We start from the raw sequence: 24,301 nt of genomic DNA on the forward strand, positions 1-24,301 counted from the left end.
TTTTGCGTATCGCCATTGATCGTACATCGATCATGCTTATGGTGGTCGGGAGTAGGAACGGTGGCGGATATGGCTTTTCTACTGTTGATGGACATCATCGTTAAAAATAGGCATCTGAGTGCTTTATGGGAGTTTTTATCGATTTAAATTGCTGTTTAGTTGACTTAAGGCCTAATAGATTAGGCTGATAGTTCTAGAAGTAATCGAAAAGGTATCTTCTACTTCGCATATATTGAAGGCTCATCTAAGTTGAAATTTGAGCTCTAGGGTTTAGCATAAGGTGAGAAAAAATCCAAAGTTTCATGACTGGAATTTGGAGTTCTTTTGGGACTTATTTTGAATTCTAAAGAAGACTCGGATAGGTTGAAAGCTTAACTACAAGTAGCCAACGTCATTACCAAGCTTTAGTTTATGATTTCCACATTTTTTCTTCAATTTTCTTTCTGTCATGTAGATCCATCCACCAAAATAATAAATATCTACGTCATTTTCCTACATTTCGTTTATTTGAGCATCCTTAACATTGACCTAAGGAACACACAAAGCATCATATTTACATCGACTATCCTTAAGCCTAGAAATAGAATGCCACTGACTGTGCAATGCGCCCCCGATGCGCACGCGGGGTGTGTGTTTTTCGTTCTGTGTACGCAGGTAGATGTTGCATGGTAGATGTTGCATGGTGCCAGCATTAGTTCTGGCAGCAGTTCAGCCTGATCGCTGAGCCTGTAGCTCCTCACTATCTCCGGCTAAGCTCGTTAAGCGCTCGTTACTGGCGCCTCCTGGCCCGGTTGAATGCCGCCCGTTGGTCCGGTGCCAACCTTCGGATGGTAACCGTTCTCGTCGGCGGTGTAGTTCACCCAGTACGTCTGACCATCGGGGCCAACGAACGAGTACGAGCCCTGCACGAACAGCGCCTTCACGTCCTTGCCTTCCGCATCCTTCACGTCCCGGTAAGTGCCGACTTCCGAACGGATCTGTCCATCGCTCAGCTCGTAACTGTACGGAACGAACAGAAGGGATAGAGAAATTTGGTGTTGATATCTTCACGCTTCACAGCACAACACATTCCGCGACACGGACACTTACTTGAACTTGTAACCATCTAGCCCATTGTTTTCGCTGTAATATCGCACAGTTTGGACGTCGTTCGGTGAGGCACCGCCAGCACCACCGCCCTGCTGCGGTGCCGGAGCAGACAACACGACACGTCCTGCCAGCAGGACACAGCACACACTAGCGAACACAACGAACTGTTTCATCTTCACTGCACCGATATCGTTTCCGACCGTTCAACCGATACGCTCAGTACACTCCGCACAAATCCGCTTCAATAGCACCGGACGGTAGGTTCTGTTGCGAATGATGCTCCAGCCTTGCCGAAACATCGTTTATATACAGTCCACCCGCTTCCGACCCACACGACACCGACGTCAGCGAATCGAGCGAACCGGTGAAGATTCTGTGCGGTTTCGTCTTCGGGTTCGTCGGGCGCAAACGATCTGCACAGTTCGCGGTGGTGGTTGCGTTAACTCCCTCCCCCCATTCGGTGCGCAGAGGTTCGTGCACGTGTACTCGGAGCATGAAAATATGCAAACCGTCATTCCTCGAGACCATTACAACTAGCAACAAGCAACAACAACAGTCATCATATTTCCTAACTTCATAAAGCAACGAATGCCGAGCGTCGATCGCTCGATCGCCACAGCGACAAACTCGACCACTAATCGGTTTCATATCAATCCCGAGTGCTTCGATCATCCATTTTCCTCGTATTTCAGTTTCACTTTCATTCAACAAAACCAAGCAAGAAAAGATCGACAAGCTCGGCGCGCGCCCGCGATCTGGCGAATTCCACGCGATCGACGATACAAACGATTCCATTCATCAGCAAGCGACGAACCCCTTTTGCAGTCAGTCGCTTAACGCGTGTAAGATAAATGCGAGACACGGTCGCTCCGTCTGACGTGCCGTTGATGATAGTGACTTAATTTAGGCGACAGACACAGCAGTTCACAGGGCTTAATCGGTGGTGCCTCCGATCTGTCCGTACTGCCGATCTTTAACGCTGATCATGTTTGCGCTTTTGATTAATGCTGTGGTGCGATTATTTGGATCTGTCATGTGATTAATGTGACTGTGCTAAGCTGATGGCGGAGTGTTACGATTAGTAAACGTTTTGTTCCTTCTAGGTTTGCCCTTTGTTGTCCGTGGTACTGTCTCTTTCGGATCATTCCGAGGTGAAGCTACTTATTATTACGGAGTTAAAAGCAAGCCAGTATTTGCATATCGTTCATTACATATCTCACAGAAAAGAAGCAGCAAATATTCAAAATATTCTCTTCTGCGTTAGCAAGACAGCCTATCGCAGTGCCTCAAAGCATGTCGGGATGCGTCTCAACACTTCGGAACGGAAATGGATAAATTAATGGAAGACGCTAATGGGCTGCCGTTTCCCCCGAAACCAAGCAACCGTGGCCGGGAACGGTTCGGAATCAGCCACCACCGACCCGCTGTTTGTTCTTCCGCCTTCATCCTAAAGGTCACCACAACTGCCAAAAGATGGGTCCATCATCGGCGTCATACATGCGAGTGTGCCTGTTCGGAGGCGAGAGCTCAAGAGGAGCTAATTATTTTCGGTAACGGGAAATCAATTCACTACGGAGCAGTACGGGTGCCAAATGATGCGGCACGAATACGCGCCGGCTTGTGCTGGCGATGTACCACGCATGCATGCTCGTTTCAAACATTCCTGCTGACATGCTGACATTATGTTCGATTTTATTAAGCTGTTAAGTGATTTTTTTTTTTTTTTGTCGGCTTCAAGTTGAAGGTTTACATCAAAACAATGAGTTTCGTTATCCTGACCGTGTATGTTGGCATTTCGTTAGCTGTGGAACAGTTTGACACCATCGAGAAACACCCCCTGCGTCCTTCTGAATATTGACCGATTGGGCTTAAGAAGAGGGCTTAATTGGTCGTTAAACGATCGCGAATGATCCATCCTTCCGGTGGCAGATGTCGTCTATGTCTAATGTCTGGTTACCCTTTAGAGTGGTCTCCTTCGTTTAGAACTCTCTACCATTCCTTGATCATGGCATTGATCGTAACAATATGGAGGGCACGAGCTTCCTTCATTGCAGTTACGATTACGATCGAGAAATAAAACCATTGATCCCTTCTTGTGCTTAAGTCATTCTCAATATAGCTCTGCATCACACGTAGCTACAATCAATCTTTTAAACAGCAATCTACAGTTAGCAAGCAAAGGAATGCCCACCTGATCTTGGAGTGAAGCCAACAGCCAAACTGCCATAAAACGCACCAACGCTGGCGCTTAAGAGACCGTCCGCCGACTTGACAGCACATCATCCGATCCCACTCCGATCCGAGCAGTGTCTCGCCGGCGACTCCAGCCTGCCGGTGGTTCATAAATTTCCCGAAAATATTGTCCCATAAATCGTGACATTTCGGTGTGGCTTTGTGTGGCTTTGTGTGCCATCGACAGACGGTTCTCACCCGGGAGAAGTTTGCCTACGGCGTAGGGTCGTAAGTGCGATTAGATGGTGCAAATGTCAGTTCATGTTAAGCTGAGGTAGGATCGTTTGGAGAAGGAGCGGGTCCCGCAGGGGACAGTTGGACAGGGATGAGCTGACCCGACCCCGATCGGGATGCTGTCAAGAGCTGGCCTACCGGAAATAGAAAAGACGTGGTCCGGTACGTAGACGAGCACTACAGCACAACTACGGTACAAGCGAACGCCTTGTTCACGGAACATGGTCTAAATTGGCTCATAAATTTCACTCAACAAGCCATCCCCGATGGTGGGTTCCCAACGTGAAAACAGCGACCTCCAGCAATGCTACAATCGATACGTTCTTGCATTCTTCACATTGGCCAGCATTCCCATCCGACGATACCGGTGAAGAAGAACATGCGCGCTCATGCAACGCCGAACCTAAGCATGAACGCTGCCTATGCAAATTTTGCGCAATCGACCATCATCGTCTGCGTCCGCAATGTGATCCTCCGGCACGAACAAAGTATCAGGGGGTTCCCTTGCTCACCGTATGCTCATCCTCATTGCACATAATAAAATGTCACCCAAACGATCCGCAGCTGTTCTAGCTGTAAAACTGGCCACGTGGGAAACGAGCATAGCATAACGGACCGGTGGAGATTTCTACCAAAGACAAGCAACTTATCACTCGATGTAAATCACTGTACTAAAAGTGTACTAAAAACCAGTGAGAAGCATAAGTAAGATCTTCACCCCCAAAATTGGGTTTCATTTAAGACTTGCACGCTTTTGATAAACCCACCAACGCGAAGCCCCTAATCTTATCCCGCTGGTGACATTTTCCTAAGACCCCCGTGTCTGCTTCATCCCACCTGGGTCAGCGTGCTGCCAGGTGGGCGCGCGCCTGTTTCAAAAATGCTAGCAATGCGAAAATCGATCCCTTCCCCGCTCGATAGCTTCCCCAAACGGAACGGCGCTATGATTTATGATCCCAGCCGGGATCATTCGAGCCTTCCCCGTGTGGGATTCGTCGTGGTGGCGAGCCTTCCCTTTCATGCCTGGCTACAGCTGATTGGGGTCAGTCCGTTTCGTGGATGCGCATTGCCCTGATATCGTAACCACAAGAAAAAAAAACTAGACCAACTGGAGGTCCACGCCCCAGCAGTGCCTTTTAGGGAATGCCGGTTTGAAAATGGACGCTTGATTGGTGTGCGAAATTTGATTTGAGTGCTGCAACAACCGCCACTAACCCAAACAAATAAACAAACGAACCGGGTACTCGACCTCCAACTGCTAAACCCTCACACGATCACGATCGTGTGTGATAACGATTCCGGAGGCTACAGCATGTGTGGTAGCGAAGCATTTTTCTGTTTCGTTTTTTTTGCTCACACCGAAATTCCATCGCTTGTCCGTTTAACCTTCGACGCATCTTCCTCTGCGAAGGTCCGCGCCTTTAATTACTGACCATCAATAACGTCCCGGGGCCCAGGTCGGGATGGTTGTGGTCGGCACCTGGTCGGCAGGTGAATTTTATTATTTTACCATTCTACACGACACGACCATTATTATGCGTCGAAAGGGTATGAAGCAATCGAACGCCTCCGGGCTAGATTGCTAGAGCTAAGGGAGCTTCTCGGCTGCGTCCCTCTAGTGACTCTTGGCTTGAAAACGAGCCATCGAATGGGGAAATTGATTACATATCCTTTTGGGCATAGATACGCTTTCGTTTGGGAATCTAACACCAGCCACAAAACAAACCTTGAGAATTTATTGGCGAACAGTTTCGTTCTTCATCGCCAGCCGATGATGAGGTCACCCGAAAAAGCGATGCCAAAATGCCAAAGGCCACCTTCCACACCAGGAAGCTGATAGTGATTGATTAACTAAACTGATGACGAGAGACTGCTGATAAATGCATTAGGCGACGACGAGCCCGGTCTTGCGACTCCTTTGTTGCTTAATTAAAAGTGTCTACAGATGTGTGAACAACAGTCCCGGGGCACACTGTTTGCTTGCAGTCGAACCACCCGACGTGGTGCAGGTGTCGGTCGGTGAATAAACACTCACATAAATGCCGTTCGAAGGTTAAGTGTGGCTGATTTTCCAAACAATCGGCAGCATTGATCGGCGAGGACGACACATCGGCGCACTGGTAACGAAAACAACATGCACAGATCACGTCGATACATTGGCAATTATGCGCTTTTCTTTGCGTAATATAGTGTAATAAATTGTTTTATGATTTATGTGTATCACCTGTGTAGGTCATAGGACGCCCGGGCCCCAAAACCTGCGCCTCTGCCTCGGAAGGGCCGCACCGCGCTTTTTATTGCCGTAAGATCTTGACATTTCTGTAACGAATTTTTCCCACCCAACAATGTCAAACGTTTACGAGCCGACGAACAACGGGTAAAGGTTGCCGGGCTGCCGGGCGCTCGGAACCAGCCAGCCAAAATAACAACCCTCCCTGAAATGCTACTTGAATTGGCATCAATCTAATGTAATGCAGCAGCAGCAGCAGCATCAGATCTAAATGTCAATGTCTGTACTTTCGCCCGCCCGATGGAGATGATGCGCACGGAAAGCGAAAACGCCGTGCTGTTAAAATTCTAGCATCACATTACCGACCGTACTATTGTAAACACCGAGAGACACACGAGGTCAAGGAAACTGACCGCAAGCGGTACTAACACCCCACCACGAGACCCGACGCGGTTTTGGTTCCGCGCCAAGAAGAACCGAAAGTGGGCGCTCGGTGTGTGGCACATTCCACAAAACACTGCCCTCGGTCCTGGAAGAAGCATCGAGACGAGATGAGGCGATTTGAACTTTAACCTGGCCCACGAAGCTGGCTTGTGCCGCTTGCTATCAGGCTCGGTTCCACATAATGTGCTTGTTTGCTAAACTCCGTTTGACGATAACTTCGGCTTCGAACGTATCGTAAATCTCGGCTGTGGCCAGCTTTTGTGGCTGTGGGCCTTAAAGTTCATCCTTCGTACAGCTTTCATCCGTCTTCGTCCGTTCGTCGATCGTTCGTGGCGTCATTATGCAACCGTTCCCAGGCGCATCCCGAAGTTCATCGTACTTTCCTTTTTCCCATAGCGCAGCAGACTCATCTGGGTGGCAAGAAACGTATGAAATTATCGGACCGAACTTGCAGACACGTGAAGCATCCAATTCACACTTGGCAGCTTTCATGATCACTGTGCCACTGGAACATCGCACCAGACACACACACACAGTGCCTGCCACCTTGACATTATCAGCCGCGTTCCTGCTGCCGGCGTTTGAGCGTCTTAGCATGCCATCCTCCGGCATCAATTTGCAACCACCCTGTTGATTGCTAACCTCCCGCTTTCTTTGCCCGGTGCTTCGAAAGTTCATTCAACGCAACACCCAGGGTTTATGCGCTGCTTATAAGGAAAATTTGCATTGACCTCTCAAAACATCATCGGCTCAACTTTTCAGTGATGAGTGTACGGCACCGTGTGTGTCATGCTCGCACGTCAACCAGAAAAGCAATTAATTTACGACCAGTTAAAGAAGGCTCTTACCTTAAGCAAGAGATTCTAATTAACGACACGACCAGATGGTTTGTGCGTGCGCAGGATGCTTTGCTACGCATATCATTATGGTGCGGCTCGTGATGAGTCGACACAAGTAAAAACCGCCACTGAATTACAAAATAAATCAAGCAAAATAAACGACACCCGGTACAAACGGTATTGACTAATTTTCCGAACCGTGTGATCATACTTTGAGTGCAGGTCTGAGACTGCAGACAAGCCGGATAACCCTGCCGGCGGGTATCGCGCGGTTCCAAGCGCCACGTTATTCTTCTGTCGAACCAGGCTGCAAATCCATTAATTGAATGCCCTCAAGGCATACGGTGGTTTACTTGCACAATCGATTCGAGCCAGCATTTGATTCCCCCATTTAAACATGAAGAAGCTCCCCAAACGAGTATGACCGAACCTTAAAACAGACACATCCTTTCACGTAAGACAATAATGATCATCAGCAGGCGGTGAACTTCACTGAGCTGTGGCCCGCTTATCTCCCGTTCCTATCAACGAACGGCTCGAGTGCGAGAACATAAATAAAGCCGATTCTCGACGGCGGCGCAATTCGCGTTCTCACATCGACTTTGGGGAGCTAGATTTATCGATCTGTACGCGAAACAGGGCAGATGAGTCCGACGGTTGGGGTCGAGAGTCTCACTTGACCCGGTGGCGTTGGGGTCCCGTGGTTTGACTGTGGCCAAGGGCGAGGCGAACCTTTTTGTCACGCGCTCGCCGCATCCTTACCGGGGAAGCTTCCTCGCACACATTAATTTGTGCCGCTCGATTGAAGTTTATCGCTTCGTCATTCGGCCGGACGGTGGCTGCACTTATCGGGACACTTGTTGTGTGTTGAGGAGTTTTAAATTTAGGCGCACACACACACACACGCGCGCAAACTTAAAATTTAATTACATTTTGAACAGTTTATAAGAACGATCTGTCACATTCAACCTGACGGGAAGGATTTTTGTAAAGGGTTCGTCGCTTACTCTCTCAGTACATCGCATTGAAGTCTTTTGATGCAAATGCTCGCTTCGTAGCTGGAAATTGCACAAACAGATGTCCAAAACAACAACTTTTTTTCATTCCTCAATCCGATTTATCTAATTAATGCAAATAATCGCCAATTTTACACCCTAATTAATGATTCAGAAAAATAACGTATCGCAAAATAACCAACCCGAATGTGTGCTTAAGTAAACGAAATGTAAGCGCTCCATCCTTATGGCGAAAATAGCAGATCTTCTTCTGCCTTCTTCCTGCCATCTGTCCCACCCAGACAAGCTCCCGCGTGTCGGAACGGATGGTTCTAAAAATTCGATTAATTACACCGTGGGGCTGGGGTTTAAATCTTCTCACCGATTTAATTACACCCGCCGAAGCAGCCAATCTAAGCGATGACTGGTGGTAGTAGTCGTACGATGGCTGCGATGAAAAACGAAGTGGAAAAAGAGGCAGCAGCCGCAGCAGCAACAAGAATATTATAAGCCTCAACTACGCATCGTTCTTTCTTTCGGTTGGTCCGAACGGTAGACGCGAGTTCTTCCTGTTTGTTTGGCTGTGCTTCCGTGCTGCGGAGTTTATTTGCACGGTGCAAAAGCATGACCGTGGAGCGGTGCGATAGGGAACACCTAACTCAAATCTGGCGCCCACTAGGGCAATGGACTGAGGCCAGATTGACAGTGGGGAACATTTTGGAAGCGTGAGAACTTTGAGGCTTTAAATTGCGTCTTAAACCGATCGCTGAAGATCACATTCCATCCACGCATTTAGGAAGAAGATCGCTGGTGAGTGTTTCAATAAAATAAAATAAGAATTCTTATGTGCATTTGAATAATTTTGTTTACTATTTATTTGCTTAAAGTGGCCACAAAACAAACCCGCCCGTCATTACATTCCACGACAGCATCCATAAATCTACCACCGTGTTGCCTTTTAAACGGTTTGCAATTACACCAAATACTTGCTTCGCGCCAGTACGATCGTTCGATCGCTATCTTCAGCTCGATCGTCCTTCACGGCAAGCAACCTGCGCTGCCCGCTGTCCACCACCACCACCACTAATCATTTAATGGGGCAAATTAATTTAAATTCAAGAATAATTATTTTTCACTTCATTTCGATCCCAATCAGATCGATCCGATCCGTTACACCGAACGCAACCGGTTCAGATACAATCCGGACGACGCTTGTACTTGATCTTGCAGGCTGACAAGGACAGTTTGGTGGAAAATCCTCACGGTACCCCGTTAGGTGTGCAGGTTTTCCACCCCAATTCAATGTCAGCGTCTTGAGCCCACTTGCTAACAAGGAGCTAGACTACACCTTCCCTGGGCGGAGGTCGTGGGTGAACTATCGCTTAAGTGGAGCACACCACAGCTTCACAGTGCGCCTCATGAAAACAACGTGCTCGAGAATTAAGGGCGAATCAAGCGCCATACAAGGTCACAAGCGTTGAGCTTTTCTCATCAACTTTTTTTTCTCCCCCGCCTAACTTTAATCTGAAGACCGTTTTTTTATTTTTTTTTTTTCGGGCACGCGTGATCGTGTTGTTGCAATGACGGCTTAATCCACCCCAGATGGTGGGTACAGTACGGATGATTTAATAAGAGGGAAGAAAAGTACATCCCTCTTCTGAGCGGCCAAGTGTGCGTTAGTGGTGGTGTTCGATGGGCACCGCACGGGTTGGCCTCAATCTTCACACTAACGAGTGTGGTTTTGTCAAAATGTCAGCCGTGCCCTATCACGATCGTGGCACGCGTCCGGCAGGTCGGGTGAAAACATGCGTTCTTTCGGCCATCAACCAACGTTCATTTATCAAACGAACTGTTACTGCCCACCCATCTCCATGCGCGGCTCAGCGCAAGATGCGTAGCTTGTTAGGATGATCATATCATCGTTTTTTGTTTGGGGATAGGCGCATCGACCCACTTTGGAGGCTCATTTTACCTTCGATAAAAGAAAAAAGGCCAGTATGTTTTTCCTGTAGAAGGATTTCAAGGCCACACTGTTCATTTTCCCCGCACAAACCGTTTTCTTTTTCTGTGATGAAAGCTTCCTTTTTTCACTCATCTTGTACGTAGAAGAGAAAGAAAATCTACACGGCATCTTGCTTCATGTAGTGCCACTTGATATTTAACACACCATAACAAAACCCCATGCCAGCCAGTGGCATTTTGTGTTAATGCTTTTTCTTCCTCTTACGAATCGATCAAACAATCAAACGGCCCATCAAAACATAGAACAGGTTGCGGTGACCCCGGAGAGGATCCGAGCCCACACCGATGCGTGATGCGTATTTTCTTTTTGCCACAACCATTTCTGTCATTAGCAGCCACCCATGTGTGCCCATGGAAGAGGTTCGATACATCGCACTTGTATCAAGTCCCTCATCTGTACTCCTCATCTTCATCGATCGTGCCCGGTGGTGCACAATGGGCAGTTATGGCTTTATGTTGGGATAAAGCTACTCATTTAAATTATAAAGTTAGTCGTGTGTGTAATGCACTCATGTTTGCAGCAATTAAAGTTAAGCTTTTGTTTAAGGCAATCTGGAGATTTTATTTATTGAAAAATATAAAAAGGCAACAGTAAGCAATAAGGCCAAGTCGTTCTGTAGGATTTTCAATGATTATGATTGGGATTAATCAAACTCGCGTTTTTCTCGCTTGTCTTTCAGTCAGTTACTGTATCTCTAGTTCCAACGAGCTCAGGTCCACGAGTTCGAGTCCGACGAGTTCGGTCTAATGCATGGGTCGTCCCGCAATCGCAACGCGGCGACTCGGACTCGGAACCTACGTATCAAACCGAACCTACGGGCAGTGGCGGATCAACCTAGGAGCGGAAGGAACGGCCGTTCGGGGCCTCATGGTTTAGTGGGGCCACATCGGCCAGGAAAATCCTGTTGTTTTCCACCAATATCACAATTAGTGTGGCCTCAGTAGCAATTCCGCTCGGGGCCTCCAAATATCCTGACCCACCACTGCCTACGGATCGAACCTACGAATGACCCGAACCCGAATCGATTCCTATAGCAGCGAATTCGACTCCGGGTCGATCCGTGAAAAGAGTCGTATGATCCATCTTCTTTCTGGCTTTCTGTGACTTGATTTTACCCGTAGCAAGGTAATCAGCCCTCCGTACGGGGAGGTGGTCTGGATGGAATTTGAACCCCGGTCCAACCGTGTGAAGAACGCCTCTCGTATGACCATCACTACTGTGTATTCATTGTCCGTTTGCACAATTCATTCGTCAGAGTTCATTCTAATTTATGGAATATTCCTTGTTATAAAATTCATAACCTTAACAGTAAATTATACATTAAATGCCCAACTTTAAATTCATACCAACTCCTAAATTAAATTAATTGACTTGAGACGTGAGTCGTCGGGCATGATGTCAAGCATGGAATTATTTTTCGTAACGAATAAGAAATTTTCAATCGAAATGAGATAATAGCTTTGAGTGATTAAATTTTAAAAAAAAAACTTTAAAACACTCTTAACGAGTAAGCATAAGCCTTCAATATCATGAAAATCCTAACTGCTTTTACCATTCGCACCCCAACTGCCCAATGTGCGATGTTGCAAAACGGAAACATATCACGCCGAAGATGTGTGAGACCTTCAATCAAAGCATCGCACCATCCATCCATCCATCCATTGGTTCGGAATGGCGTTTTCAGGAAGGGGCTTTCATAATCATAACCACCGTCGGGCACAATACCTGCGTATCATCACTAAACTGACCTCGTTTAATCGCTTTGCTGGGTCCCCGGTTTGCATTGCCCACCAGCCTGTGTATGGTGTGTACGGTTCAAAATGCAATTGTCACGACAACGATTAACACACCGCGACCGACGTCTGCGGTACCACTACCGAACCGCTGTCAAATTCATTAAGCAATCCGAGATAATCCGAGTGTGCGCGGCCGCGCGCGCGTCCCAAAGCGTTCATTGGAAATTAATTACATAATTTTTGGCTCTCACGGTCTCCGCTTTCTGTGCGGGAAGATGTTCGCATGTCCCCGTTCTCGATCGGCAACCTGCGCGACAACGATTAGTGTGCAGCATCAACGCTCCATCAAAACCGATCACCAACCAAGTCGCATAAGGTTCAGGGTGCGAAGGTTAGGCCGTGGTGCGCTGTTCCTCCTACAGGCGGAATTGGCGAATCGTACGCGACCCACGGTTTTCAGGATGCATCGGGTGTCTTAATTAATATACGGATCGGATTCGTCTGATAGGCACTCACAGCATCACAGCCCGTCAAACAGCCCTCGGATGAGATGACATTTTTATCACGCAAGGTTCACTACACAATACTCGGGAGGGGGGCCCGATCGACAGTTGCGTCACCGATCGCTGGTTTCCAGCGGGTACCAAACCACCGAGCCTACGATTCTACCGATACGCAAAACCCAACCGATTACCGCGTTTCATCCCGATTCTCTTTTTGTCAAAATACGGCCACGAGCGGGCGGGCTCGTCAACGTACACCACACCGCAAGATGACAATGCCGGTGATATAATCTGCCCCGTCGACGACATTTCGTCCCGGTGATGTCGTCCCGGAGCAGAAAGAACGCAATCCGCCTGGTGCAATTGCGAGCGATCTGTACAGTTCGGGTTTGAATGTTTAATAAGCCCACCCGACCGGGACTGGCATTGGGGGGGGGGTGGGGGGGGGGGGACCGTTTAATGGAAATCATTTCTCGACTAACTCGATCTATTATTGTGAGTATGCCAGCTATCTCCCTATTTCGATTAAAATAGCCTGAAAGCACCGAGTAAGAGGGAACACATTACTGTGCGATTCAAACTTTCTATTGCCCTACTGCCTGCTGGATCGCTGGCATCGGCGCATTTGTCCATTTGGGACGTTTAAACGAACGAACGCATTAAATAATGCCCGTGATTGCCGCCCCGATAGATAGCGTTCGCCTTTGAACGGTTTCAAATGTCATAATTGAATTCTTCTCCCACTGATGCCACTGACGACCAGGTATTTGGAGCTGACAAGGGTCCCTCTGATATTACAGCATCGAATCATCGTCATTCCCAATGGGTCCTCTAAGGCGTCTTTCCATAAACCGTCTAATGTCCCACTTCTCACAACACATACACTAGAACAAACGCAATTTTCCTCTACGGAAATTATCATATTTTGGGCATTTCCTTACCAGCGTAAAGCGTTCACGCGCGCGCGCGCTCGATTACGCACCCACCAAAAACCAACCACGGCCACGTCCGCTGACATTGCTTTGTTTCAGGGGGGCCATTACTATGGCGCCTAATCGGTACGCAGAAAAACGGCCATTTCGAATCTTCCCACCTTTCGAGTGTGACCTCAAGTTCCGTCAGCTTCGTCACCGATGCCGGTACCGCCCACATGGGTGCGCGCTTAATTATGCGCCCGAGTTTCATTTTCTTGCCCTTGACTTTTCGCGGACAGCAGGCGCTTGGACACCTTTAGGGCCTGTCTTTGTCTGGCTGACAGGAGCTTTGATTAAGTCTCTGTTGCGCTGGCTCGAGAATAATGAGCATAAGAATTCTTGAAGATTAATCTCCCGTAGTACCGCTTCCCACTAGGCATACGCTTGCCGACACCGACCGAGTCAAAGAGCAATGACCAGACAAACTAATCTCTGCCACTTCTTCCTTTTTGCTTGCATGGTACTCTCCTCCAGCTTCAGGACAGGGAAAGATGCCGGCCGAATCTATCGTGCGATGTACGAATGTACAAATTATCACCAGCCGGCCAGATTTCCATTTTCTGTCGCAATCGTTTTACACCTCCACAAGAATGTACACCATTGTTGCTGTTTTACGGGTGGTCTATGGGAAGCAAACCGAAAATGAAATGGAACAACGCAGGCCATCATTCCCTGGTAGCGACAAAACCTTTTGGCCATTTTCTGAGGTGATAACATCGGTGCCGTTTGCGGTTTTCCGGAGACGTTTTCCTTTTGCGCGATCGGGCGTGTCATCGGTGCGTGACCTAATTTTGGGTCTTTCTTTATGCCACCTTCAAGCGATTCAAGCACCTCCCAACCATCGTTGCTTTCTCAGTGCACCTATCTGTAAGGGGAATTTATGGTACAAAACACGACAAATAGTTACGCAAATTGGTAGGTGTTAGTGTAAGCGGTTGAGTAACACGTTGCGGAACACTACCATCACTGGCGATCATATCGATTGGATGCTGGATGTTTCAAAATTGGTGGTTTCTTCTTTAGTTTTTCGGTACACTGCATATCTGGTTGAGCTCTGTCAGATATCAGTTGGATTAACAGGTAACTAGCAAAAAGACCTCCAAAGTTACATCGCTTCTAAGATCAGTTGGGATCATACCTATGTAACCTATCTGAAGATCTACCTACCTCCCGCTAGCTACCAAGCGCGTCTCCTTAACTTCCTGTGCACCTGCTTAAACGTTCGTCCTTTACGGCACATCCTCAACAACCAGCAGTGCACCAGCTCCCCGACAAACACACTAACCGACAGGCCCCACCCGATGCTAACACAGATCCACAGCGACATCAGATGGGCAAACTCGAGCGAACTTTCCGCCACGACATGGGCGCGATTGTTCGGCAGCAGATACTGCTCGTACTGGCGCTGGTACAGCCGCATCAGACCCGTTTCGTACATACGCTGCAGATACACCGCCACCAGATCGGTTAACGTAGAGCCACGGGCAAAGCAGTACGATAGATAGTTGTAGCTTGCGACCATCTCCGGCACAATGTACGACTGCTTCCTCCCGGTCACCGGATCAACGTCAATAATTTCATTTATCATGTAGGACGCGTGCGCAAAGCTGTCCAGATGAGCACACTGTCGCGAGTACTGATCACACTGCGCACTGTCTACGCCGCGTGCCACAATCAGCTGCCTCAAGCGGGGCTCCAGCACCTCCAGAAATCTGTCACTGCTCTCCTCTAGCCGAATCGGAATGCCTGTGGCGAAAAATTCATCCAACGATTTCGCATCAGGCAGAAAGCGGTAGGCAAGGAAGAAGGAAGTCACCTTCGCAAGGTACGACTCGAGCAGCACGAAACAAATGATCGCAAAGCTGATGCGATAAAAGGATCGGAACGGTTTGCCAAAGTTGAGCCGTCTCGCGAACGCTCTCAGCGCGGTGTTGTGCTTCGAAACTTCCTTTAGTAGGTTTATGAAAATGCCACCCGTCACGATAAACCACCACACGTCGGACGAGAACGGACGCAGCAAGGAACGTGTCAGATCGATCTGTGTGAAGCGTGGTGCCACCAGACAGTAGTACGTAAAGTCGGGAATGTATACGACGGGCAGCGTGCCGGGTTTCACATCCCTGCGCGTTAACATTACGTCCAGCTTCATCTCATGCAAGCGGTTCATGATGCGCTGCATGTCACGCTCGGGATCGTCCGTCCGTTCGACGATCAGCACCTCCAGCAGGCAACCGATTCGCTCCATCACATTCTCGAAGATGCTCATATCTATGCCCCGTAACTGTCCTCCCCCTTTTCGATGGCTGTACGGAAAGGACATGACGGCCTGTCCCTTAATGCCGAACGTGGTGTTGCGCAACAGTCCACGGTTCCACTCAAAAATCGGACCGTGCGCCAGCGGGCTGGTCATGAAGAAAACGTTCGATGCGAAGAACAGCGTGTACTGCAGTTCGTCCGCCCGGCGCACTCCTGTCACGCCCCAGTACACGATGTTGTACGTTGCGAAGAATGAGCCAAGACTGATCGCAACGGCTACGTTTCCTTCCGGCAGGTACACATCATCAACCAGCACGACGTATCTCCCATTCCGCACGATACGCCTAAAGTCCTGCATCATCGTACGCAGCGCGGCGAACATAGAATTCTGGGACGAGGAAACGGATTACGGTAGCTGAATGTCCCGAGCAAAACATCGTATATACCCTTACCTGCGAGGAGCAATCCACGTACATCACAACCAAACTCGTCTCGTCCGGTGTGCCGATGGAGCGTCCACTCTGAAGAATCACTTTCGGATAGGGCAACGCCAGATAGCTCCGATAGGCGTCGAGCTGTTCCATTCCCACGATGTACAGAGTTCGCGAAGTGTGCTTAAAACATTCATCAATTAATTGAAAGATAGATTCCGACGCAGAAGGAAGCTCCCGTGGAAGAAGTATAGCAGCGAAGGACACAACTCCACACATGAATCCTCCCAGTACAATGCGCATCCAATCCATAGCGCACTCGGGCAAGTACTGACTTGTGTAGAGACATAGCACGATTCGTCACCCGGCGAAGGAAGCAGTCGTCTAATGCGTCCTCTAGGGAACGCTAATTGTTAACTCGGCGATGAATTGTAGATATTTCGGAGTCAATAAGTTTGTGCAAACAGTTTTTAATAACCCTTCCTTCTTCTGTATTATGTATACCAGAGCTGAAGTGTGTGTGTGTGTGTGTGTGTGTGTGTGTGAGAGTGTACGTGCAGTTCTCTTATTATTGAAAAAACAGAAAAAAAAACAATCTCAGTAGTAGGAACTCATTTCCCGCAACACCCGCCAACAAAAGCCTCCAGGCGAGTGGAAGCTCTGCGCCGTAGCTGTAACCTGAATCGTCGTCGATTAGTATGCAGAATTCATGTAAAAACGAGGTGTTTATGTTGTATTTAGAGGTGTGGATAATGCGTGGTTGATGTGATAACAATCGTACATTGGCGTATCAAGTGATACAAGTCTTAATAGTGAACTGTTCTAAAGAGAGTAGTTGGGAAATTCTTACTGTAGTTGATAAACATGGCGCCTAACAACAGGGCTCGCCTCGCACCTTAAGCCAAAGCGGAGGCTGTAAAGGTCCTAGCATAGAAGAGCAACAAGTACGACCGATCGCATCAAAGTAGGCGCTTCGATGCTTCGGTCGTAGAGGAGAAACCCCGATAGCTAGTTCGACACACCCATGCGTACGATAATGCTGAGGTAAGACGGTACGAGATTTGTAAGTAATAGGAACGGAAAAGAAAAACCGGGAACACATAAAGAAAAAAACAACAGGCCAAACCTTTAACAGGTCCGCCAAAGAGCGGAAAGCCAGATGTCAGTAGTCTACCAACTTTTTGATCGGCTTCGGAGAACGGGTTGACTGCCGGCTGGAAGTCACCGTGCTGCTGCCACCGTTCCCACGCGTCGTCGGCCGTTCGGACGACCGGGATCGACGGCCGCGTGATCCGGAGCGTGATCTGCGACCACGATAGCGACTGCCACTACTCCCACCAGAGTAACTGGATTGTTGGCCTTGTCCACTTCCACCACCACCGTAACTGCTCTGATAACGTTCATAGTCTCCCCTCGTTCGGCCGTAATCCGTCGCTCGACGGCCCCTAGCACCACCCCCGGAAGCACTTTGTCCCGCTTCCCGAGAGGCCAAGCGTTCCCTCGATTTCGATCGTGGTCGATCGTATCGCGATGATGGTGGCGATCGTCTAGCACGATTGCGATCATCAAACCGGCTGCCTGCTGCAACGCCACGACGAAGGTTCATCGATGGGGAACTACCACCCGCACCCGCACCGTACCCTCTCGCTGAGGAACTGGCAACGTTCGGTGCGGGAGATTCGCGTCGTCGCAAACGCCCGGTATCGCCACCGTACGAACTCTGCCCCGTATGGTCAACGGATTGTGCGCTGAAATTAGACGCACTGCGCAGGACCGGTTTACGCTCGATCACCGCACTACTACTATTCCGGTAGCCTGGTCCACCACCGGCACTCGTCGGAGGACCACCACCGGCCGGTAGTGTTGGTGGTGGGCGCGTATGCAGTGCCATTCGGTTCGGCGGCGGAACCGACGCTACGGGAGGAACTAATAACGGGAGCCTTCGGGGTGAGCTGGACCCATCGTCTCCCGGTGGCTGACGGTGCGGTGGCTGTTGTTGGGACGGTTGCGTTGGCTTGCCGCCCGCCTCCTCACCCTCGTCCGTGCTGTGCTCGTCCGAGCTGTGCGATTTGCTGTGCTCGCTCTCCGGTGTGCCGTACTTGTGACGCAGCTCACGTTGCCGGCGCCTCAGCTTCAGTGCCAGCTCGCGCATCTCATCGTCACGTTCCTGCTGCTGCTGTATCTGACGCTCCACTTTCTCGATTTCAGCCTTCTTGTCCGCTTTGTCTGGAGAAAAGGGGGGCAGTAAAAGGGGGCACACACATTCCCATCATTAAAAAAAGAGAGGACACATCTTCACGTACGACCCGCAGATCGGTATCGCGGGGCGCCTGGGCGCTTAATCTTGAGCTACGAGCTTCGATACGAACTCACATTGTTTGTTCAGCAGGATCTGCATCTTGCGCTTGAGACGATCGCGAGGGTTAACCGACTTCGACGATAGCCCGGTGCTGACCGTCGCAGTAGTGGAGCTAGCCGACCCGGTACCGACGACCTGTAATGGTTCGAGCGCGAAGTTTTTTTTTGCCAAGTAGCAAAACAAAAGGCAAGAAATAGTTAAACGGTCAACGGACAACGCACAATAACAGTGGCGAACGGGGTATGCCATGCGAACGATATAATGTGGTGACTTGGGAGGAATCATTAAGAACTGTGTGGGTGAAGTGTAGGTGTAGTGTGTGAATGTGTGTGTGTGTGTGTGTGTACTTGTGTGTGTAATTTTGTTAGTGTATATGGTGTGGATGTGTTTAGTGTGTGATGGAATGCACGATATACCACTTTTCACTATTCGGAACTTGATGGATGATGACAAAATCTTTGCTAAGGGAAACACTAAGCGGTCGTCACCTGCTCATCAAGCTAGAGCTATATCTTCTTAATGTCTGCATCGCCAAGGATTAACCTTTCAAACTATTTATGGGCGCTATGTAACATCACAGTTGACCATTCCCAACAAACCCCTTAACCAGGTTTCCAAACGTCGTGACAAATAGAAATAGAGATCGAACTGGACGTACACATGTATCATAAAATACTTTCGTCAAGCGATTTGTCTCTGTGTCTAAGGAAAGCTCCAACGTCCTTACGATGGATACGATGTGAAAATACGTTTGGGGCCCAGACTTTCAACCAACAGGACGCTTCGGATAATCATCCTGCTACGGGCTCTTAGACATCCTAGACTTTCGAACATGTAGTCCAGAAAGCAGACGAAGACATGCTCAACCGAAATTCAGTACACGCTTTGCCACAAGCTTCGTCCTTAGTCAGCTACAATAGTCAGTATACACTATTGAGCTTTGAGTAATCAAAATTACCCATCAATAGCCATAAGGCGACAGCGATTCAAAAGCTGCTTCCAAGAAGGGATCGTCACAAGCCAAGGGATAGGAAAGGACTATTTTACAACACTACAGCGAAGGAATTATTTCGGGGGCCACCAAAGGCATGCATATCCGTTATTTCACCCAAACGACTCTCTCTCTCTCTCTCTCTCTCTCTCTCTCTCTCTCTCCCCCTCTCTCTAGCCAGGCAACGCCAAACGATACGCCGCCGTAAAGAAGGCGATCACACAAACACACGCACGCACGCACGCACGCACGCTGGTGGAGGGCAGGCGGAAGGCAGTTTTGGTGGTGGTATTTCGGAAACGATTCGGATTGTTGCGGTATCGGTTTGAGTTATTCTTACTGACTTTGGATTCGGGAGCGCTGATGCCACCAGTGATCGTTTTACCAAACCTTAACGATGTGCTGCTGCCGCCGATAGCGCTTCCACCGGCCGGCCCCACACCGGCCGGATCAACTGGGTCCAGTTTCTCTTGCTTTATCTGCACCATCAGGTCGAAGGAGGATCTGGTGGAGATTCAATGATTCAAGTCGTCTGTTAGTGAAAGCGAATAAACTCAATCGAAACTCTCTTTTTAACGTGACAAAAACACATGTGAAAATGAACGAATACGCTACACGCTACACTCACTTAATGACGCTTCCCGTGCCGATCGTATCGTCCGCGCGGGCAGCAGAGTCGGTCACTTGCAACGCGGCAACGATCGCCGGTTTACGGTCGTTCCCATTCGTATCCTCGCCGGATGTGCTCGCTTCGTCGCTGGAACTTTCGTCGCCCCTTCTTCGCCCGTAGTACCGTTTAATGGGAACCTCCGGTTCAGGTTCAATCAGCGCAAGTGCTGGAATCGGTTTCTTTTCGTCCGCCGTGGCTTCAACTGCCGCAGGAAGCGGTAAGGGAGGTGGTGGAGGTGGCGGAGCACCGAGAAGCATGTGTGGCACAACGAGCGATGGCTTTTCCTGTGCTGTGGCAGAAGTTGTCGTCGTCGTCGTCGTCGTCACGGTCGTTGAAGTGGTTGGTGGCTTTTTGGAGACTCGCGACGAATCGCTGTCCGATTCGGCACCCGATCTGCGCTTTGTTCGCGACGCTTGAGTACGCCGAACTGGCGTTCTGGAGCGTGATCGCGACGATGAGGTAGATGATGAGGAGGACGAGGAAGAGCGTGACGGTGTGGTCTTGCGTCGGGACGACGAATGCCCAGCACCGTACCGTCGTCTCGGGCTCCAGCGAGATGCCTTCGAGCGGGTGCGCGATCGTGACCTTGATCGGGACCGCGAACGCGATCTCGTTTTCGAGCGCCGTCGATACCGTGAGTAGGTGGAGCGTGTTGTACCACGACCACCGCTCCTCGACCGCGATCGACTTCTGCCCGCTCCGGTGCCTCTTAAACGTCTTCTGCTCCTGCTGCGACTACGATCCCGACTTCGACTTCGACTTCGGCTACTGCTCGAACTCCTGCGCCGTCGTCGACTTCGGCCTCGGCTGCGGCTACTGCTCCTGCTGCTGCTGCTTCTACTACTTCTTCCGCGACCGCCACTGATCGCCGATCGTTGATACTGCACCGGCGGCTTCCGATCGCTCTCCTTCAACTGTTGCGTTTTCAACTTTTCCAGATTTTGCTTCACCTTATCCGCGTAGCTCAGCGTACCGGTAGCTTCCGCGCCGGCACCAGCAGCTCCCGAGCGCAATCGTGCCGCCTTCGACGTTCCAGCAATTCCTCCCAGCGTGCTCATTTCGCGCGAAAAGCCGAACGATATCTTCCCGTGCGGTTGCAGCTCTTCCTCACCACCGAACGAGGTAATGTACGTTATCTTGCCCGAGTTTACCGGCGACGGTGAGCGCGAACTATCGTTCGCTTCGACAAACGTGCGCGGCACTAGCTCCTCTTTGGCTGCATAGCTCGGTGGGCTTAGTGGCCGCCCAGCCACTTTCCGCTCGCGCTGAGCCCGGCGCTCCCGACGACTCTTGCGACCGCTGAACATAATCTTCTCCTGCTCTTCCTCTCGCGCCAATCGCAACGTTTCCGCCTCGTCCGAATCCTTCGTCAGGAAGGAATAGAAATCATTGCTCTTCATTCCGTACTGCCGTCCACAGGTGTTCAGTTCGTGCGCTTGGTTGGTGCCGATTTTATTTATATCAATCGACACATCCATATCGAGATCTGAGTCGGAATCGTCCTTCATGCACTCGTCGAAACGAGCCGTTGTCGGTCCGCTCGTGCCCGCCAGCGAAGCCGACGATTCGGAGGCCTTTTCGATGGCAGTTATAGACTGGACGAACGGTACGCTACTTCCCGTTCCGATGCCACCGGAACCGAGACCCGACGTGCCTGACCCACCCGGCACCGTTTCCGTCTCTTCGTACGTGTAGCCAATAGCGGCACCGGCGGAAGACTTCTTTTTAGCCGCAGCGGCCGCAGCCTTCGTTTCTGCCTCGATCTGTGCATTTACGCCGAACTGTTCCTCGAGGTATAGTTGATGGAGGTATTTTTCTTCGACGATGCCTGCAACACAAATAGGAGACTGTAGCTAACATTCTACGCCATACACAGCATTGCATCGCCCCGGGCGGTTTGTGACGCATTCGTTTCGTTGTTGGATTCATAGTTACCCACCGAGAAATTCGTTCTGTGCTAGCACACGGTATCGTTCGTAATTCATCGCACGCTCGTCCGCATCATCCTCGAGAGGGTCGGGCTGATCCGGGTTGGTGCGGGGCACCGGCGGTATGTAGTCCAGATGTGCACGCACATCAAACCGATCGATCAGATTGTCCTTCTGGCCCTGCCATGGCATCCTACGAACGAACAGGAAAGAAGCGCAAAGTCGAACATAAAACAAACCGCCCCTTACTACAACTCGTTCGCCAATACTGTCGCAATGAATCGTTTGAAAGGAATGGGAAAAGCGTGTGTCTGTCCCCACGGACAATTGTGCTACAATTACGCGATTGCGCAGGGAACAAGGTGGAACCGGAAATGTAACGCCGCTTTACTGACACGTCCCAGGAACCGGATCCTGTCCGCGGGCGGAAGAGGAGTGCGAGATCGTATGAAAACTACAAGTAAGCTTGTGCAAGAAAACATTTGAATAAAGGGTCCCAGGGAGAACCAGCGCTCCCTGTGCATTGAATATCACTTGCATGATTGCAGGATTCTCGGCAGCTGTTGCGACGCTAGCGTCCAGGTGTATTTTGCATTTGCGTCCATGCACTTGAAGGAACTGTGTCGGGTCGGCTTTCTGTGTACCCCGGTCGGTCGGTCGGTCGGTCCGGTGACGGACGGCAGCAGGCACATGGAAAAAACAAGGAAAATGGAATTGCAATCAGTACAAGGTCAGCGCAAAGAGGGTCGCAAGAACCGGTTCCGGTCGCACGTACAATACGCTCGTAGAAGTCCTGCCTTCGTTCGGCCCGCTTCCGATAATCGACCAGCATGCCTCGGATCTTCTTTTCCTGTTTTCGCGCTTCGTGCCACATTTTGAGGGTTGCTAATAATGTTTCTTCCCGTACCGGGCCTGCTCTTTCCGCTTCCGGTGTATTCTTCTAGCGAATACCAACGCTGTCCGTAATGTGATTCTCGTTCTTGGCACTAAGCGTGATATTCACATCTTAACCACGAATGCTCTTCTCGCCCTAGTTGGTACAGCAATAGAAAACTGTATAATTCATCATTTTCCCATACAATTTCACCATCAACTTCCCTGCACTACACATTTGGCACATTTTCTATAAAAACGTACGAGTTTAAGACTCTTTTTGCTCCTAATTCACACCCGGCTTTTTTGTACAACTCCCAGCTCAGACTACGCGCCACGCCACTAGCTCACCAGAAGCCGGCTTTACAATATGAGGTAAAACTCACGACTCCATGTAGGAAAATATGTTCCCTACAAACGAAAACGCGTATTTAACAGACTTTCTATTGTTTTTTGTCGGAACACTTCGAAAATAGCTATTGTCCAAGCAAAATAAAGCGCACAATTTTCCGATGCGGCAAAACGAATGCACAAATTTTTGTTGTGCTTGCTTGTTTGACAGTTGCTGTGACATTTATCAAGAGTCTTGCCCTCCCCTATGTGATTGTAGCGCCAGGAGAAAATGCAGCGGACAATAGCACAACTAATCTGCAATCTCAAATGCCATTCAAACGATTTAAATACAAACTAAATGGCGGTTATTTCTCCTCCTGCAACAAAGTTATCTTAAAAAAAAATTAAGAAAAGCAATAAAATGCTAGCCAAAAAGTTCGTTTTATTTAAAATGTAAAATGTTCACAAATAATTATATACATCGAACGACAAAAACACAATTTACTTTATCTCCCCGGGACTTAATATTTCACCCACATCCGACTGAGTCTGAGTATTGAACGTTAACGACGAAAACTCTGTCCCATCGCTACTTGCCATCTGACCGACGGACGAACCAACCGTCGAGCTTTTAGAATCGACGCTGTACTGTTTGGCACACGGGGATAAACAAGCGGACAATTCATCCGGTTCTGAATCATATTCGTTATCCGATACCACCGGAGTGCTATACTCAGCTGCATCCCAAACGTCGGATCTGCTAGACAGAGTTTTCGAAGGAGAAAATGAAATACCCGAAGAAGACCTTGAACTGCAACCGTTCTGCAGCTTTACGTCTCCTTCCAGCGATTGTAGGAACTTGCGAGCAGCTTTCTTGGCGGTTTCTCTGTCCGATCCGTGTGATGATGATGGTGATCGTTCACTGCTTCCAAGTTGATAGATTTTCCGAATAGTTTTGGCATAGCGTGGATTACGTTCGAACAAAGCTCGCTGGAATTGCTTATGACCGTATGGTGGACTTGTCGTTGGACGCAACGGCGCTTGTTCGTCGAATGTACTCTGACAGCCAAAACATTCACACGATCTTGATCGGAAGGTGGTTGATGCAGGACGCACGGGGGTCGGTTGTCTCGAGACAGATTCTACATTTACATCCATATT

General features: G+C 49.4%; 3 protein-coding genes across 4 annotated transcripts; all 3 read right to left on the reverse strand.

Annotated features, from left to right (window-relative positions):
* Positions 1–484: 484 nt before the first annotated feature.
* Positions 485–1,378, reverse strand: LOC118503472 (endocuticle structural glycoprotein SgAbd-5-like). The gene is made up of 2 exons (XM_036036769.1): positions 1,090–1,378; positions 485–999 (listed from the first exon to the last, which is right to left on the reverse strand). Exons 1-2 carry the CDS (start codon positions 1,260–1,262, stop codon positions 759–761), a joined length of 414 nt encoding a protein of 137 aa, XP_035892662.1. The 5' UTR covers positions 1,263–1,378; the 3' UTR covers positions 485–758.
* Positions 1,379–14,363: 12,985 nt separating this feature from the next.
* Positions 14,364–16,546, reverse strand: LOC118507093. The gene is made up of 2 exons (XM_036045083.1): positions 16,008–16,546; positions 14,364–15,943 (listed from the first exon to the last, which is right to left on the reverse strand). The coding sequence occupies exons 1-2, from the start codon at positions 16,296–16,298 to the stop codon at positions 14,477–14,479; spliced, it is 1,758 nt and encodes a 585-aa protein (XP_035900976.1). The 5' UTR covers positions 16,299–16,546; the 3' UTR covers positions 14,364–14,476.
* A 146-nt stretch (positions 16,547–16,692) lies between these two features.
* LOC118507092 (CLK4-associating serine/arginine rich protein) lies at positions 16,693–23,362 on the reverse strand. 2 transcript variants are annotated; one of them, XM_036045082.1, is made up of 8 exons: positions 23,072–23,362; positions 22,710–22,964; positions 22,473–22,570; positions 21,946–22,127; positions 19,965–21,834; positions 19,681–19,840; positions 18,360–18,480; positions 16,693–18,212 (listed from the first exon to the last, which is right to left on the reverse strand). In XM_036045082.1, exons 2-8 carry the CDS (start codon positions 22,806–22,808, stop codon positions 17,149–17,151), a joined length of 3,594 nt encoding a protein of 1,197 aa, XP_035900975.1. In that variant the 5' UTR covers positions 22,809–22,964; positions 23,072–23,362; the 3' UTR covers positions 16,693–17,148. The 2 variants fall into 2 exon arrangements, with proteins under 2 accessions (XP_035900975.1, XP_035900974.1); XM_036045081.1 differs by having other exon boundaries at positions 22,710–23,362.
* Between the last annotated feature and the right edge of the window lie 939 nt (positions 23,363–24,301).

This window comes from Anopheles stephensi, chromosome 2 (assembly GCF_013141755.1).
Source record: "Anopheles stephensi strain Indian chromosome 2, UCI_ANSTEP_V1.0, whole genome shotgun sequence".
Classification (NCBI taxonomy): Eukaryota; Metazoa; Arthropoda; class Insecta; order Diptera; family Culicidae; genus Anopheles; species Anopheles stephensi.